This window comes from Grammomys surdaster, unplaced genomic scaffold (genome assembly GCF_004785775.1).
Source record: "Grammomys surdaster isolate TR1022 unplaced genomic scaffold, NIH_TR_1.0 343, whole genome shotgun sequence".
Lineage (NCBI taxonomy): Eukaryota > Metazoa > Chordata > Mammalia > Rodentia > Muridae > Grammomys > Grammomys surdaster.
In genome coordinates this window covers 396,572-414,401 of record NW_021604762.1, presented here as the reverse complement: position 1 = coordinate 414,401, position 17,830 = coordinate 396,572, and the positions used below count along the sequence as shown (strand labels likewise).

General features: G+C 40.8%; 1 protein-coding gene across 2 annotated transcripts in view; it reads right to left on the bottom strand.

Moving 5' to 3' along the window:
* The window catches only part of Babam2 (BRISC and BRCA1 A complex member 2), a 364,624-nt gene that overhangs the window by 220,893 nt on the left and 125,901 nt on the right, over window positions 1-17,830 (bottom strand). For both annotated transcript variants that reach the window (XM_028778958.1, XM_028778959.1), the window contains exon 6: window positions 7,429-7,503. In XM_028778958.1, the coding sequence (XP_028634791.1) occupies window positions 7,429-7,503 (75 nt within the window). The remainder of the gene's footprint in view (window positions 1-7,428; window positions 7,504-17,830) is intronic.

Below are 17,830 nucleotides of genomic sequence, written 5' to 3'. Positions count from 1 at the left end.
TGTGTGTGTGTGTGTGTGTGTGTGTGTACAAGAGAGACAGAAACAGACAGACAGACAGACAGACTAGGGTCTGCCTCTGAGTTTACAGACACTAGGAGGATGAAAAGGCCTTGGGGTCACAATTGATGCTTGCTGAGAAGTAAGCTTAACCAACAGTGACCTCTGACTTGCTTTCCAAATGCTAAATAAAGGGAATATTTGGGAGAAAGCTCAGGCATGGCCTTTCTAGAAAACTGCTAAAGCTACCTGGACTTCCAAGCACTGCTAAGTTGTAAAGGACAATGAGAGACTTCATTCCTTGAGATACAGAGTGTACACCCCTTCACCAGTACTAAGGAAAAGGGCAGAAACATGGTAAGTTTCAAAGCTCTACCAACTTATTAAGACCCAATCCTTGACAACAAGGCAAAAAATGTGACTGTCACACAAATACTTTCAACCACGCATCACATATTCCTTGTAATTATGTGAAAGAAATGGTTATTTTCAACTAATGTAGCTTTTACACTTTTGAAAGGCAGACAGACTATCAGTAAGATGGTCATATTCAGGTGTATTGTGAATTCAAATGATATTTCTTTACAGGAAAACTACAGTTTAGATCTCAGGATAGATTCTGTAGAATCTATAGAATGAAGATCTTCAGTCTTCATCAAGCCTCATGATTAAGAAGTCAAAGTCTCAGAAGAAAGACTTAAGGCAAGACAAAAACAGTACAAAACTTAGGGGACATGAAAAAGGGAAGTGGCCCTCACTGTGGATAGTCTGTCTTTGCTGCTGACTGACAGTGACAAAACCTCAACACAACAGATAAAGCAAAAGTGCCAACAGAGACCATGTGTTTTTCCTAAAGACTCTCTCAATCCAGGATGTGTGTCTCTTTGGGTTCTGAAACAAAAGCCTTCTGTGCAATTCTTCTGCATGGGACACGACTGTTTTAGTGGCTTCACATGACCTCTTCAAAGACAGTTAAAGAGAACAGACTCCTGGGCTGGGAAGATGGCACCACTGGAAATTCCCACGGCCCTGGCAGGACAGTTACAAAGCTATCTATTTCAGATTTTAAAGTTCACATTATAGAGCTGTGAAATTAGCACTGCATAGGAGAGGAGACTTTAGGAGGAGTGCCCCACAAGGAACTACCACTGTTTTCAGGAGAAAGTTAAACAGACGATGCTGGCAATGGTGCCGAAGAAGGACTGGACAAAGGAGGGAATAGGGCCAAAGAAACAAACTCAGAAGCTACTCCATGCTAACGCAGCGTAAGGGGTGGAGAGTACCTTTTGAATGAGGTCTGAGATAATGCCCAAACAGAATACTTTTAACTCACCTTCCCAGTGTTGCTCCTCACTAGTCTTCTGGGAAAATGTTCTCTCAGAGTCTAGATTATTATCTACTCCCCAAATTAACATTGTCAACCAATATTAATGTACAGATTAGAGTTTCCCTGTGCTGCTCTCAATACCATCTATGCATTTTTAAGAAGTTTACTATATAGGTAGATTCCAATTGATATTTGTTAACTGTATGATCAATTACATTATGCAGTACTGGAGGACAATGATTAGCACTTAGATTTTGGGGGAGATTCCTAATCCTAGTACCATCTGGGTCTAAGTCAATACTGAGGTATTTTGTACAGACTGAACACCAAAACCAAATGCTACCTATTTGGGAGGTTCTGCTGTAGATCATAACAGCACAGGACTCTGTGGGGCTCAGATATTGACTAAAACCCTAGTTCAAAGTCCCTCATCTTTGGGTCATTACCTCACAAACTGAACATACAAACCAGGCTAAGGGAAAACCAGTTTTACATTTTTGCTGGTTATCACAATCTAGGGGTCATGATTGACATGAAGAGATATGCTTGTTTTGGCCTCTGCATGGGTTTTAATATATGTGTGTGTGTGTGTGCGTGTGTGTACACATATACATATATATACATATATCAGACTAGAGAAATGGCTCAGTGGGTGACAATGCTTGCCAACAAGCCCAGGAACCCACATGTCAAAGAGAGAGAAATGACTTCTGCATGTTGTCTGCTGACCTCCCTCCACATGCATGACTTGACATGAAAATACGCACACACACACACACACACACAAAATATATAAATAAGAGTAAAAATAATTATCTTTGCCATCACTTAAAAAGGCAGGCATTTTTCTATTCATAAACTTAAAACTCTGAGCTTCTGGGCTCCTTATACAAACATCTGCATATCTGGCACATCAGGGCCTCCTGTCACAGGAAAAACTACTCTAGCTGTACAGCAGCTGCTGGGCTAGATGAAGCATGGGCTTTCAGGTTCATTACCATTCTCCCCATGTCCCACTACAGGACACCAAGCCAGAGCCACTGTCTCTCAGAAGCTGTCAGGCCCGAAAAGTATCTGCTAAACCAGATTTGACTGAAAGAAGGCCGAAGGCAAGGGCCTAACCTATTAAGGACAGTGAGGTGCTGCTGAGGAAGCCGCCCCTGGAACAATCCATACTGGCAGTAATAGGGACACTTCAGTACTGCCTCAATGTTCGTGAGCTGCTTGAACCACTGTATGCTAGCAAGCAGGGCACTCACTGCAACTCTCTGCCTGTCTTAGCTTCCTAAACATATCTTGATAGGGTCACCTTTACGTCTGCTTTCTGTCTCTACTTGGCAGAGTGAACTGTGTCTTTCCCTGTGCATCCTGACTGACTAGACAGCCACAGTGGGTGCCTTAGAAGAAAGATGACCGCCTTATCTCCTGATAAGTGAATGGTTTGGCTTTTTCACCTGCAGTTCATTTTCATAGTATCAGGACTCAGATTCCACAGGGGAACAAAATTTCAGCAAGCATTCTATTGGGATGAATAGTCTCACTGTAACACATAAAATGAAGCCAGTAAAATTACTGCAGAAACCAGAAGTCTACATACTTCGGTCACATTAAATCAGTTTTGGCTCTGCTTTTGGCCTGGCCTGACCATAACCTGTGGAGGGATATTCCACAACTATGTAGACTGCATGACATTTTCTTATTCAAAGAAACGTTGCTGCTGAGATTTCTCGCAGAGTTGTATTTATCATACCCACTATAAGCTGGCTAGTTTTATGTCAACTTGATACAAGCTAGAATTATTCAAGAGGAGGGAATCTCAACTGAGAAAATGTTTCCAGAAGATTGGGCTATAGATAAGCCTGTAAGACATTTTCTTAATTAGTAATTGGTGGGGGAGGTCCCAGCCCATTGTGGATGGTGTTCTCTCTGGGCTGGTGGTCCTGGGTTCTTAAAAAAAAAAAAAGCAGGCTGAGCAAGCCATGACAACCAAACCAGCAAGCAGAAACCTCCATGTCCTCAGCATTAGCTCTTGCCTCCAGGTTCCTGTCCTGTTTGAATTCCAACCTTGGCTTCCCTCAACTGACTATGTATGATTCAGGATACATAACCCAAATAAGTCCTCTCCTCCCTAAGTTGCTTTTGATAGTGGTATTTCATCACAGCAATAGTAACTAAAACATACTACCAGCAGGAAATAATTGCTACTTAGCCCTCCAGTCTAGTGACATTTGACAATTTCCTATGATATTATGAAAGAGATTCCCACCAATAGGAGTTTAATTACAGTCTATATAAAGATACAGTCTGCTAAGAGAACACAAATGACAGCCCAGGTTACTATACCCAGCAAAACTCTCAATCATTATAGATAGAGAAACCAAAATATCCCATGAGAAAACCAAATTTAAACAATATTTATCTACTAATCTAGCCCTACAAAGGATTCTAGAAGGAAAGCTCCAGTACAAGGAGGGTATCTACACCAAAGAAAAAACAAGAAATTAATAATTTCACAACAAACCCAAAAGGAGAGAATCACACACACATGATACCACCCCCAACAACAAATACAATAGGAACTAACTATCATCTGTCTTTATTATCTCTCGACATCAACGGACTCAATTCACCAATAAAAAGACAGAAGATAACAGATAAACAGGATCCAGTATTTTGTTGCATGCAAGAAACATACCTCAATGACAAAGACAGACATTACCTCATAGTAAAAGGCTGGAAAAAGTTTTCCAAGCAAACTGCACTTCATATTCATCAAAGGAAAATTCCATCAAGAGAAAGTCTCAATCTATGCCCCAAATGCAAGGCCACCCACATTCATAAAAGAAACTTTACTAAAGCTCAAAACATACATTGAATGCCACACAATAATAGTAGGAGGCTTCAAGACCCCACTCTCACTAATGGACAGGTCAGTGAAACAGAAACTAAACAGAGATACAGTGAAACTAATAGAGGATTCACCAAATGGATTTAACAGATATCTACAGAACATTTTGCCCTAAAACAAAAGAGTACACCTTCTCAGCACCTCATGGCACCTTCTCCAAAAGTGACCATATAATCAGTCATAAAACAGGCCTCAACAGACACAAGAAGATTGGAATAATCCCATGCATCTCATCAGATCACCATGGACTAAGGCTTAACTTCAATAACAAAAACAATAGAAAGCCCACATATCCATGGAAACTGAAAAACTTCCTACTCAATGATAACTTGGTCAGGAAAGACATAAAGAAAGAAATTAAAGACCTTCTAGAATTCAATGAAAATGAAGAGACAGCATATGTAAACTTATGGGGCACAATGAAACCAGTGCTAAGAGAAAAATTCATAGTACTGAGTGCCCTCATAAAGAAATTGGAGAGATCCTACACTAGCAACTTAACAGCAAACCTGAAAGCTCTAGAAAGAAGCAAACACAACCAAGAGAAGTCGATGACAGGATATAATCAAACTCAGGACTGAAATCAACCAATCAGAAACAAAGAAAACAATACAAAAAAAAATCAACAAAACCAAAAGATGGTTCTTTGAGAAAATCAACAAGCTAGATAAACCCTTAGCCAGACTAACTAAGGGACACAGAGACAGTATTCAAATTAACAAAATCAGAAATGAAAATGTCTGGTCTGTCCTCAGTGGGAGAAGATGTATCTGAGAGGCCCTAGAGAGGGAGGAGGTTTGGTAGAGGGTAAGCATCCTCTCGGAGACAGGAGAGAGGAAGAATTTGACTACTTCTTACTCAAATAAAAAAAAAAAAAGTTTAGTAGGAAAATTAGAATCTTTTCTCTCATTACAAAGTGTAGTTTTTAGGAAAACAATTGGAAAAAGACAATGCATTTTTAGTATGATATTGTTAGTATTAATATTTCACACAGAGCAAATAGTAAAAATAAGAATGTAGAACCAGTTTTCACTCTAAGAAAATTAAGAGCAGTGTCTTCTATAATTAACTCTTTCTTATAAGAAAGAGCATACCTGAGCATCTTTCCAGGACTGGTTCCATGACTCCTCATGGATGCCAAAATCTGCCTGGTAATTAGGTTTTTGATATAAAATGATAGAGTATTTGCAAGGGGAACCTGTGTGCATCCTCCCATAGACTTCAAATATCTAGTCTTACAAATAACTGCTATACCATATTATGGAGTAATTATAAACGCTCTCCAAAAATAAACCTGTACATACTTAGTAGATGTCCATTTTTTCCAAATAGTTCATCTTTATTTGGCTAAATTCTTGGATTCAGACATAGAGCCTGTCTCTACATGGTCAAATATATATAATTACAAAATAATCTTTCTTTGTGGGAATCCCATGATGAATAATCACACTTCAATGATTTCCATAGCCTTTCTGATGTTCTATGGACGACAGTTTCTCCCTACAAATACATCAGATAGGGCAGAGAACTGAGCCCGAAAGGAACGGACTTGGAAGGTCAATCCACATGATCTGAAACCTGTGAAACACAGGGCTAGCATGCTGCTGTGTAGACAGACTACAGAAGCAGAGTACATTTTCCCTTTAGTTTACCTGAGTTCGTGCTCAATTTCTATCACCTGCAAATAAAGAGCAGCAGCTCAGAAAGTGTTTTTCTACTGACTGAGTTTTTAACTTAGGTAATTTATTTATCTAAGCCTTTGACTTAGCTCAACCAAAGTAAAATTCAGGGTTTGAAGTTAAGAGCCATTTCCACTTACAATAAAAAGTAAAATCATATAATAGAATATTTTATTAAATTGGACATCCTAACATCAAAGAATCCATTAGTAAGTGCATTTGTTATCATTGGTAATACGAACTTAGGAGTAGATGGAGTGTTACCTACCATAATACAATGAGGCTCTCTGCGGCAGGTCGGCAGGAAGTCTCATGCTATCTGAGTGCTCACAAGTTTGCTTCACCAGCTGATTACTGGGCAAAGTGAGGTGACTTGTTGTCATCATGACAAAGCATACGCTAACCCTACGCACTGGAAGAGTTAACTTTATTTGTATTCCATCAGAAACAATTACAGACCTAAGAATTAGGTGGGGAACATCCAAATATAAGAAGCATGCCAAGGAGTTCCTAATGCAAATGTTCTCTAAAGAACAGAACAAGTTTCTAGCCATTCTCCAGAGTCCTGGCTGATATTACTAATTTCTTTTCTCTCAACAGTTACAAATACAATGAGCTCTTAAACAACATCAAATTTAAAAGGCAAAAATTCAGCCTGGCAGTGGTGGAGCAGGCCTTTAATTCTAGCACTTGATGACAGAGACAGGTAGATCACTGAATTCCTGGCCAGTCGGGTAAACAAATCGAGTTCTAGTTACTACTGCCAGGGCTACGCAGGGAAACCATGTTTCAGAAAAGAAAAAAACAAAACAATAAGGCAGAGAAATTTTAACATTAGACTGAAACTAAATAAGAACAGGTTAAAAGGAGCTGCGGGCAGCCAACCAAGTCTTAAATCATAACCCACAGTCCTCCTCTGAAAGGGCTGGGGCCTCTGCCTTGGCATTTCCTTTTCAGAACTTGCTCTTTGATCTATCTGTTTTCTTTCACTAGCCACAAGTGGTCTTCTGGAGACTACCTCTTCTCTATGGAGCATGTAAGGACCCCTTACCAAATAACTGTCCCCTAGGTCTCTATCCCACTTTAACAAATGCCATATATATGGGTCTAAGTAGACTAATGAATCTCTGAGACAGCCCAACTTTGAAGGTTCCTGAGTTCAACTGCTGACATAAAGAAGATAAAATTCCTTTTAAGCATATTTAACATGTAGAATGCCTTGGACAATATCTATGAGTCTTCCATCCCAGCAAGATTACTAAATAAAAATGATTTTCTCAAGTGTAATTTATTTATACTACTAATGTAGTAGATCCTTACACAAAAAACTCATGCCTACACAACTTTTAAGGTTAGTACGATAGCTGAAGAAAAACAATTCCAATGAATTTTCCTGCAGTAAGCATCTTATTAGAATTCACTATCTGAACAAAATGAGAAGAAACAAGGCATACAAATATTGAGCTAAATGATCACAGTTTGATTTGTATTCTCTTATTGATAATGAATAGTTTTACCTTGAGAAGGTATGTGGGAATGTTGCTGAAATCTACTGGTAACTTCAATAGAAAACGAGCTGAAAATTCACCAGTCTGTAGGAAAAAAAAGGATTAAAATATAAAACAGATTGATAAGTAACAATTATGTCCAAAAAAATTCAACTATTTCAATATGTAGACAACTCCTATTATGGTTTCCTAACATAGGACAGAGGTTGGAAAGTATAAGACGATTAAAAAGAATCCTTAAACCATTAAAAGGGCACAGTTTTAGCAAAAGAACTCTTCATTTTAACGCATGATAAAATTTTAAAAGTAGTATTGGGTTTTTAAAACTGTGTGAAAAGAATACATGAATGAATATTATTTTTCAAAAAACTGAAACAGGAAGAGAGCACCCTACCCCTCAGACTCATCTGCTTTCCTAAGCATTCACACCATTGCCATGACTCTAACTTACCACCATGTATGCGGATATCCATTATAAGACGTGTGCAAGTCCATACAAAGACCAAACTTCCTCTAATGTAGAGCGATACAGCAATGCAAACCAGAAGTTTCTAATCTCTTAAAAGTTCACTAATATTATTATCAACTAATGTTTTCAGTAATGAGAAATTTAAAGCACTTAAGCTATAAATGATAACTCCAATTAATTTCTTTGTGCGTGCGTGCGTGCGTGTGTGTGTGTGTGTGTGTGTGTGTGTGTGTTTTACCAGGGAACATACCCAGGGCTTCATGTATGCTAGGCAAGCACTGTTTCTAAGCAAACTATTCCATGATCTCGGGGTTCCAAGGACTCTATGCAAGGGCAGCAAAGCTATGTGAGATCCTGAGTCTCCCCCCCTCCCTCACTGCAAGCATTTAGTGTGGCTTGAAATTTTGACACAGTGAATTCCAATATGACATGTTTGACAAAAAAAAAAAAAAAGATGCTAAAAATTACTTTCGGTAATGGTTCTTCTCTAGCCTGATCACTTGGCCTAGAGACACAGATTAATGTACATCTTGTCTCTCAACAAAGACGCTTCTATTTGTAATAGATGGTAAGTAACAAGGAGATCCACAATTGGTCAAGGTAGAGAGAATAAAAGGTTTGAGAACACCCGTCCCTAAATAGGACATCCTAGGGTTCATGGATCACTGCAGAAAGAGAGGTAGAAAGAGTGTGAAAACCTGAAGTGGTGTCTTCTGGACACATCAGGACAGCTGCACAAAGGAACTCACAGCAGTTGTGACAGCATGCATAAGACCTGTGCCATCTAAGGCCAGACCAAATCCCAGCATGGAGAGAGGGGCTGGGCATGGAGTCCCACATTTAGTCAAGGAACTACTGGCAAGTGACAGCTGTTGGAAGGTATACTGGGAGAGGAAGAGCCAGCGTAGCTCCCAGTAAGTCCACTGCCTTCAGTCCAAGAACGTATATGAGTAGTGTATAGGACTGACTTCATTTGTGGGAGGAACAAAACCCACAAAACAGGGAGGGTCAGGTTTTGTTCCTCCCACCACAGGGAGGGTGGTTGTGAATCTAAGAGGAGCTGGAGGAGAGGTGAAGACGGCATATATACTTTATATACTTATGTATATTATATATTTTTGTATAGTATATACACATATATAGTATTTAATGTTATGCATTGTAATATTTGTGTATATTATGTATACATAAATCAAAACATTTTTCCTCAACAAATATTTTTAATATTTAATCTTTATCCTTTCATAGTGTGATTACTCAGAGCTCACAGTATCTTTTTTGCCTTCCAACCCTTCAAAAAAGAAAAAACACTCACCGGGTGGTGGTGGCGCACGCCTTTAATCCCAGCACTTGGGAGGCAGAGGCAGGCGGATTTCTGAGTTCAAGGCCAGCCTGGTCTACAGAGTGAGTTCCAGGACAGCCCGGACTATAAAGAGAAGCCCTGTCTTGAAAAACCAAAAAAAAAAAAGAAAAAAGAAAAAAAAAAGAAAAAGAAACTCAACCAAACAAACTCCTAAATCATAGCTTAAGCACAGAAACATGCCCAGATAACTTTTAGGGGTGGATGCGCTACATACAAGCTGTATGTAGCTTTTACAGGCGGTCCCATGGATCTCAACACTCTCTTCTATAAGCACATTAACAACTGGCTCCAGGGCTCTGGCTCTCATGACACTCTGACTGGAAACTTTAGAAATGAAGATAAAGATAAACGTAAGCTCTGTAGGTGACAGTGATAGCGACCCTCAGCCCGGCTCCGTGTTTGCTTTACCACTGACATCAACGGCCACCTTGCACCGGTCTCTAGCTAACGACAGTGCATTTCACAATCATCCTCAGTCCAACCTTGAGACAGAAAAGGGGAAAATGATAGCACCCCAAAGCGAAGATGAGGGGGGCAAGAGAGACAGGCACACCAGGAATGCCAAAGATGAGGCACGAGCCTGGTTCTCAAAGCTAAGCAGCTATTCACAGCCCACACCAGGAGAATACGTAAGGGCCGCCACAGGATGGTGTGCAAACACCTCGAAGTGACTGGCGAATGAATAGTGGTGAGATCCTAGCCTAATTTCCCTTTTGAGCCCAGGACTTCTGCTCGTTAGCTTTAGCCCTTAGAAGACTCTAAGGCCACACACCCTATTGAACCATGGTTCTTTGAATCAAAACATACTGGATCTGTCAGGAAAGGGATCATACTTTAAACAAAGTAAGGCTAGTGCTAACATCTAACTCTATCATGTTAAATGGAGTTTTATTAAAGCTACTAGCCCGTTGGGTACTGAGAGCACAGAAATAAAACAGAACGTCTTCCTCTGGTACTGTGTACAATGCTCAACCAGGAACCCATGCTCTCAACTGACCCTCTCCTCTTGCTCCTGTAAGATCATTCCTCTCCACTCACCCACCAGCACGCACACACAGCATCTCACAAGCAGTCTTTTATTTCTCTTCTTTGCTAACCTCCCACCTTACTCTTTGTTCCACATTACAAAACCATCCTCCTGGAAAAAAAAAAAAGTCTAGTCGAGGTCTGCATTTCCTCTTCTGTTTTCCTCTCTAGTCGACCCTTCTTCCCATCACTTCACCAAAACAGCTCTTGCAAGGTCATCAAAGACCTTCTCATGGCCAAACTCCACGGTGACTCCTGTCCTCATCTCAGGGTCCTGGCAGCAGCACTCTGGCAGGGCAATCACGGCTTGCTTGGAACATAATTCACTTGGCATCCAGGGCCCCATTTCCAAGGGCTTCTCTACACCGGTTGGCCTCAAGTCTAATCTCCTCAACCGAGAAACAATGGAGTATGACTGAGCTTAACCCCAAGACCTCTCAGCTTTGCTACACTCTCCAGAAAACCTCATATGAGCTCAAAACCTTAAGTATTTCTATGTGAATGCTCCCAGGACGCTCTATCTCTACTCCTGATGCTTTCCAATTCAAGTTTTATTTCTCCAATACCACGAAAATTCCCAATTTTGTATTCTTTCCATGATATTTATTATTCAGTGCAATAAATGATAATTCTATCATTCTTTCAGACAAAAACAAAACAATACCAAGAACAACAAAAGAATCCACAATCACTCTGGCTTCTACCTTTCCCACCTATCTCATAACCAGAGTGGAAACACATACTACTGATCAAGTGCAGACATGTCTCATGTTCACTGGCACCTGCTACACCTGGAGAGAGCTGCACAGTCTCCAGGCTGGACTCTGGCATTGGCCTTGACCTCTCCGTACCTTCTCAGGTGCATCTCATTTTCTTCTCAACACACTGTGATCAGATCATAACTTTTCTTGTTGAAAATCTTCAGTGTGGAGAGTTAACTCTCTTACAGCTTAAGGTGACAAAAGAGGAGCTGAGCAGGGAAACAAAATATCCAGAACAGCTATCAAGGCAGGGCTCTGGCTGTGTGCACAGGGGAGAGTAGGGTGGCGAGGGTTGCTGGAGCCAATAAGCAGGAGGCGGATCCATGGTCCACAGAAACTCTCCTCCACAGAGTAAGCAATCTCTAACCCCTGCAGGACATACGATACTCTCCACAGAAGAAGTGGATACGGAAGTGACTACCACAAGCTTGGGGAATGCCTGTTACGTCATTTGAGGACAGGACTTTAAAAGGTACCATGAGATTCTAAGAAAGTGGGAAAGTGAGTTGGAGAAATGATAAATGAAATCAACCCCTTTATTCATTTTCAACTTATGAAGGCAAACTGTCTAGCAATAAATAAATGACTATCTCTATCTACTAGTGCAAGATATTAGTCTATAGATGAATTGTAATCTGATGGCTTGAAATGTTTAAATCTGATGGTCTGTTTGTGTATGTATAAATCTGTATACACACATATGCACACATACATGTAATTGAAAACTCAAAGAAATAAAATGTGGGATTTAAAGAATTATAGGAACTTTTTCGTTCATATAAGGTAACTAAAAATAATTAGTGTTTTTTAACACTTGGTTGGACTCATGTGAACTGCAAGTTATTTTAATCCACACACTACAGTTTAGCTTTTGGCCCTCTTTTAGTTTCTATGATATATTTTTATTTTACCAACTATTTTAGACCAAATGTTAAAAAAAAAAAAAAAGCCTCTCCAACGGTCCCTATGTGTCCTTTCTCAGAAAGTCACTCCTCACACTGATACACATGAGTTTTATTGGCAAGGGATTGACACAACTGAAGTCACAGGAAAACAACTGTTGGTCCAAAGACCAAAATAAAACAGGGTTTATCTGCAATGGGCTAAGGTATAAAACTAAAGTCAGAAAGAAAGAAACTTGTGACAGAAATAGAATTTGCTATACTGGGAAAGAAAACGTGATTTATGATCTACAGCTTCTAAGCCTACCATACCTTCTTCCTGAAAAAACTATTTTACCAGCACATATTAATTGTACAAACCACTGGGTTTTCCTGTGACATTCAAACCCATGGGATGCTTGTACAGGAGCCATGCTTATCTTCTCCTGGTGCCCATTTCAGTAGACGTGTTGCTGGATCCAGTACCCACTACACAGCTAGGCCTCCAAAGACTAAAAAGAACTCAGCTCAGCAGCACAAGGACTGCCTAGAATGTACAGGCCTCGTGATCAAGCCTAGAACCACAGAAACAATACAGGAGAGCACAGACAAGTCTCCCTCATTGCCAAGGCGCTGGAAATGCTGGCAATTACAGCTCGAGGACTCTGTTGTTAGCTCTCACTGACTCCTGTGATCTACAGGCTAACCTGCCTTTGTGAAACTGACCAAGCATTAGGCTAAGGCATGTCTTCGAGTACTGAAATTACAGACACACACTGAGGATGAAAGCACATACACACACATACACACACATACACACACATACACACACACACACACACACACACACACACACACACTCATACATACCAGAATTTCTCAACCACATACAATGGCTGTCTTTCTATTTGATTTCGGTCACTCTGTTGTACTGTCAAAGATCACTTCCACAGCATTCCTTCCTGTAAGCTGTAAATGAGACATTTAGATGCAGCCAAGTAAAGAGAATAATTTGAATTTTTTTAGCCAGTCCCTAGTCAGGCCTCTTCTTGGATAGATACAGAAAATTACCTGACCTATGACTGAGAGTGTCAGCCTTCCTGCCAACTGCCTTAATGGCACCGTCCCCAGTATCAGCCCTGAATGTGTGTGAGTGTGAGTGTGTTGGCAATCACTCCAGTTGACAAGACTCAAGTCTGGTAATTTCCTGGGACTGGGCTTTCCTGCTTCACAGCAGCTGTCCCACAGTTCCCTTCGTCTTTGGGGAGTGACATGTAGACATCTTGTGCTGAACACACTCCAGTCAGGTTGTTCTGCCTCAGGGGATCCTCCTTCCTGTCTTAGGCACTGCTTCCTTACCCACAAATGAGCTTTCCTATGAAATGGCCTAGTGCCACTCAGAGACAGTAAAGGCTACAAACTAACTTGGAAAGGTGACTCTAACTTCATTTGGGGACATTATGGTAGGGGTGATTCTTAAAAGTGACAACCAATTAGTCGGAGGTTTGTGGAAACTTCTTTTGTAAGAATATAAACACACAGTCTTATTAGAATATCACACTCTAAAGACATTCTTAAAATGTATTACTTTTCCCCAAACCATGTTCAATAGATGTAATCCATTTACATCTATATTAGGGGAAAACGGAGGCTAAAAGAGTAGAACTCCTTACTACAACAATAGAGGAGAGTAGAACTCAACCCTAAGCTCTATGTTATCAGGTCACTAATAAATTATTGAAGAAGACAAGGTTGACAGAAAGGCCTTATGCTATTCCTCAAGACACTGAAGGACATGAAGACAGAGAATCCTGGAGCGAACAGCATAGACCAGCTAACATGACAGGTTTTGAATTTAGCCAGAGACTGTGCCTTGATATACAAGGTGAAGTCATCCCACGACAGTCTCTGTCCTTCACATGCATGTATACATACATGCACATGCATCCTATACGTGGTACTTTGACACCACATACATATACTGAGATAGTAGGGGAGAGGAAAAAGGAGTCAGATTCCTTTGTGATGGTTGTTTCTTGGCTCCTCCACTGTTACAACTGACAACTGCATGCCTACTTAAGTCTGAATACCATCTACTAGAGACAACCCCTCCCACAGTCATCGAGGGAGTTTCTGCTTCTCCATGGATACTCAAAGATCATGTCTATGGGTAGAGCCCTGGCCAGTGTCTCCCTGTGAGCCTCCTCCAGGAGCACTGTTGTGTCTTTCCTTAATCTTAGAGCAGACAGATCCATTCTCAGTGCTGACCCCTGGCACTGTAAGACAACATGGACAGGTTGTCTTAAGCAACCAAGGCCATGGTGGGTTTATTACCGCAAAAAACAAGCTAATATTGTTCTTAACTCGAAACATTTTGGCTGAAAATCAAGCTCTTTTCTATCTTACAGAATTTCTGTCTGGCAAGCTATCCCTCAGAATAGCCCTGAGCCCTGTGCCCAGCCCTCACCTGTCTGTCCCTCAAGGCTCACCTTTGCATCCTAGCTCTTCCTTGCTTGCTTAGATGCTAACTGGTGTCCAGATACTTTATTTCTATATTGGCATTCCTGTATGACACTGGGCCTTGACTACTGTGAGGTTACACATAACCATAACTGCCCCTGCAGGGTTCCCAGGTGCATTACCTCACCTTACTACTACCAGTGACTCAGCATTAAAGTAAAACAATCACTCCTTTAGAGTAAAGGGGTTTGATTACAGCACTAGCACACTTTATCGGTAAAGTGGGTGCCACAAGGTAGGAGGATGCTGAGGCCATATCAGCGCATTATGCTTTCAATGGATCTGAACTTCGACACTCAGGTGAAGGACAACTCACAAAATTGTAAAAGGTACCATAGAACTGATTATACTTCAATTCAGGCTATATATTTAAAAGAGGACAAATAGGGGAGAGAGCTCAGCTGACAAAGTGCTTCTCTTGCAAGTACGAGGATCTAAAGTCAATCCTCAGAACCAAGATAGAAACAAAGACAAGCAAACAAGAGAGATAAACAAACCAGGAGTGTGGGTGCATGTTTGTAATCCTAGTGCCAGAGACAAGCATATCCCAGGAGCACATGGGCCAGCCGACCTAGCCTATTTGCTAAATTCCAAACCAAAAAAGAGACACTGACTCAAAACAAAAGTGAATAGCATCTAAAAGCAACACACAAAGTTGTCCTCTGGCCTCCACATGCACAAACATGTACACACATACAACTGAACACAGACACACACATGCACATACCACAAACATGTATGCACACATAGTCACATATACACACATACATACATACATACATACATACATTATATACATACATATATACACACATGCATACATACACATATATACGTGCACATATATGCACACAGACATACACAGACACACACACAAACACATATACAAAAAAGGGAAGTGGAAAAACAAAACCATAAAACCTATAACCAGGCAGTATTTCCGAATCTAAAACAAGCTTCCCATCCTTAGAGATGACAGAGACTCATCAAGAAGTCATGCTGGGTTGAATCTAACATCCTTTTCTGAGAGGACATTTAAGTAGACTTTTTAGTAAAAACAGTTTTGGAGACAACAGATAGACTAAATTCATCTTAGTAGCCATGTAAGTCAGTAATTCATGGCTTAGAACACACTGTTAATAGAGTTGTAAAACAGTCTATTTATGGGCAAAGGTTCCTGGGACAGATGAAACTCAGGGGCTGTATGAGCTGGCAATCCCATGTCACATCCACACACTAGTCCCCAAGAGGAGTCAATGATGATGAGACATTCAGTGCAGCATCAGCCAAAAAAATTAAAGCTGTGCAACTTGACTACAGGACTAAACAAAACATGCTGGGCACACCGATGCAGCCTCAGTACAAAAGGAGAATCTGTCACATGTTAACATGGGTGAACTCTTAAGACAATACGCTAAGTGAAACAAGCTAGTCACAACAGAAAAATGGTGTGCGGTTACATCATATGAAGCAGCTAATGAGTAAAATCATTGAAACAGAAAGTAGAGAGGAGGAAGATGAAGGCATGATTAATAAAGATACAATTTGAGTTTTGCAAGATGAAAAAGTTCTAACCATCTGCTGCGCAACAATGTATTATACTTGATAGGGCTGAACTATATAATTAAAATGGAAGTGGAAAATTCAGGGTCATATCTCTTATAAACTGCAATATAGATAACTTTACAAAATAAAACCCCGAGGCTGGTAGGATAGCTCAGTGGGTAAAGGTACTTGCTGCCAAGTCTGAAGACCCAAATTCAATCCCAGGAACCTACATGCTGAAAAAAAACAAGTACATAATACCCAAGATACAGTCCACAGAACTCAAAAAGGTCAACAAGCTGAAGGGCCCAAGTGAGGATGCCTCAGTCTCACTTGGGAGGGAGAAGAAAGCAACTACAAGGGGGGAGGGAGGAAGAGACATGGGAGGAAAAGGGGATGGAGAGTGGGGTGGGGGGAAGAAGAGAACATGATCTGGTATTGGGTGGTGGAAAAGGACTGAGGGCCAGCAGAACAAATGGAAACAGTCAACCTCAGGAGGCAGGAGGTTGGGGGGACACTCCAGAATGTACCAGAGACCTGGAGGTGAGACACTCTCAGGACTCAAAGGGAGGGACCTTGGATGAAATGCTCTACAGTGGGGAGAGGGAACTTGTAGAGCCCATCTCCAGCAGAAAGACAGGGCATCAAATGGAGGGATAGGGTTGTCATCCCATAGTCAAAACTCTGACCCATAATTGTTCCTGTCTAAAAGAACTGCAAGGATGGAAATGGAGAGGAGCCTGAGGAAAAGAAGGTCCAGCGACAGATCCAAAGTGGGATCCAGCTCAAGGGGAGGTCCCAAGGGCTGACACTATTACTGAGGCTATGGAATGCTCACAAAAAGAGACTTATCATGACTGCCCTCTGAAAGACCCAACAAGCAGCTGCAAGAGTCAGATGCAGATATTTGCGCCCAACCAATGGACAGAAGCTGCTGACCCCTGTGGTTGAATTAGGGAAAAGCTGGAAGAAGCTGTAGGAGGACCAGCAGTCTCAATTAACCTGGAACCTCAGGATCTCTCAGACACTGGACCACCAGGCAGACAGCATACAGCAGCTGACATGAGGCCCCCAACACATATACAGCAAAAGACTGGCAGGTCTGGGTTCAGTAACAGAAGATACACCTATCCTCAAGAGAATAGAGGCCCCAGGGAGTTTAGAGGTCTGGTGGGGTGGGAACATCATTGTGGAGACAGCAGGGCAGGGAGGAGGTATAGGATGTGGAACAGTAAGAGGGTGAACCGGGAGTGGGAGTGGAATAAAATCTGGAGTGTAAAAAAAAAAAGGGATTAAATAAAAAGAAGATTTGTGTACATGCAAATAGAGAACTCATATACATAAAAATAAATCTTAAAAAAAAGAATTGTCATAAATAAATAAATAAGTGTTAAGTTTCTTTTTTAAAAATGTAAAGGACTGGAAATATTATTAAGGATAATTTAAGTGAGTAAAGGCACCTTCTGCCAAACACACACACACACATATATATATACACATATACACATATATATGTAATAATATATATTTTAAAAGCAATATAGAAATTTAACAGAAAGAAAAAGAATAAAGAAAGGTAAAAACTCCTGTAGGTTGTTGTCTAACCTCCACATACAGCCCATGGCATATACACGCCCCAACACATGCACACACATATCAATAAATAAGTGTTGGGGCTGGAGAGGTGGCTCAGCAGTTAAGAACATTGCTCTTCCAGAGGTCCTGAGATCAATTTCCAGCAACCACATGGGGCTCACAACCATCTGTAATGTGATCTGATGCCCTCTTCTGGCATGCAGGTGTACATGCAAATAGAGAACTCATATACATAAAAATAAATCTTAAA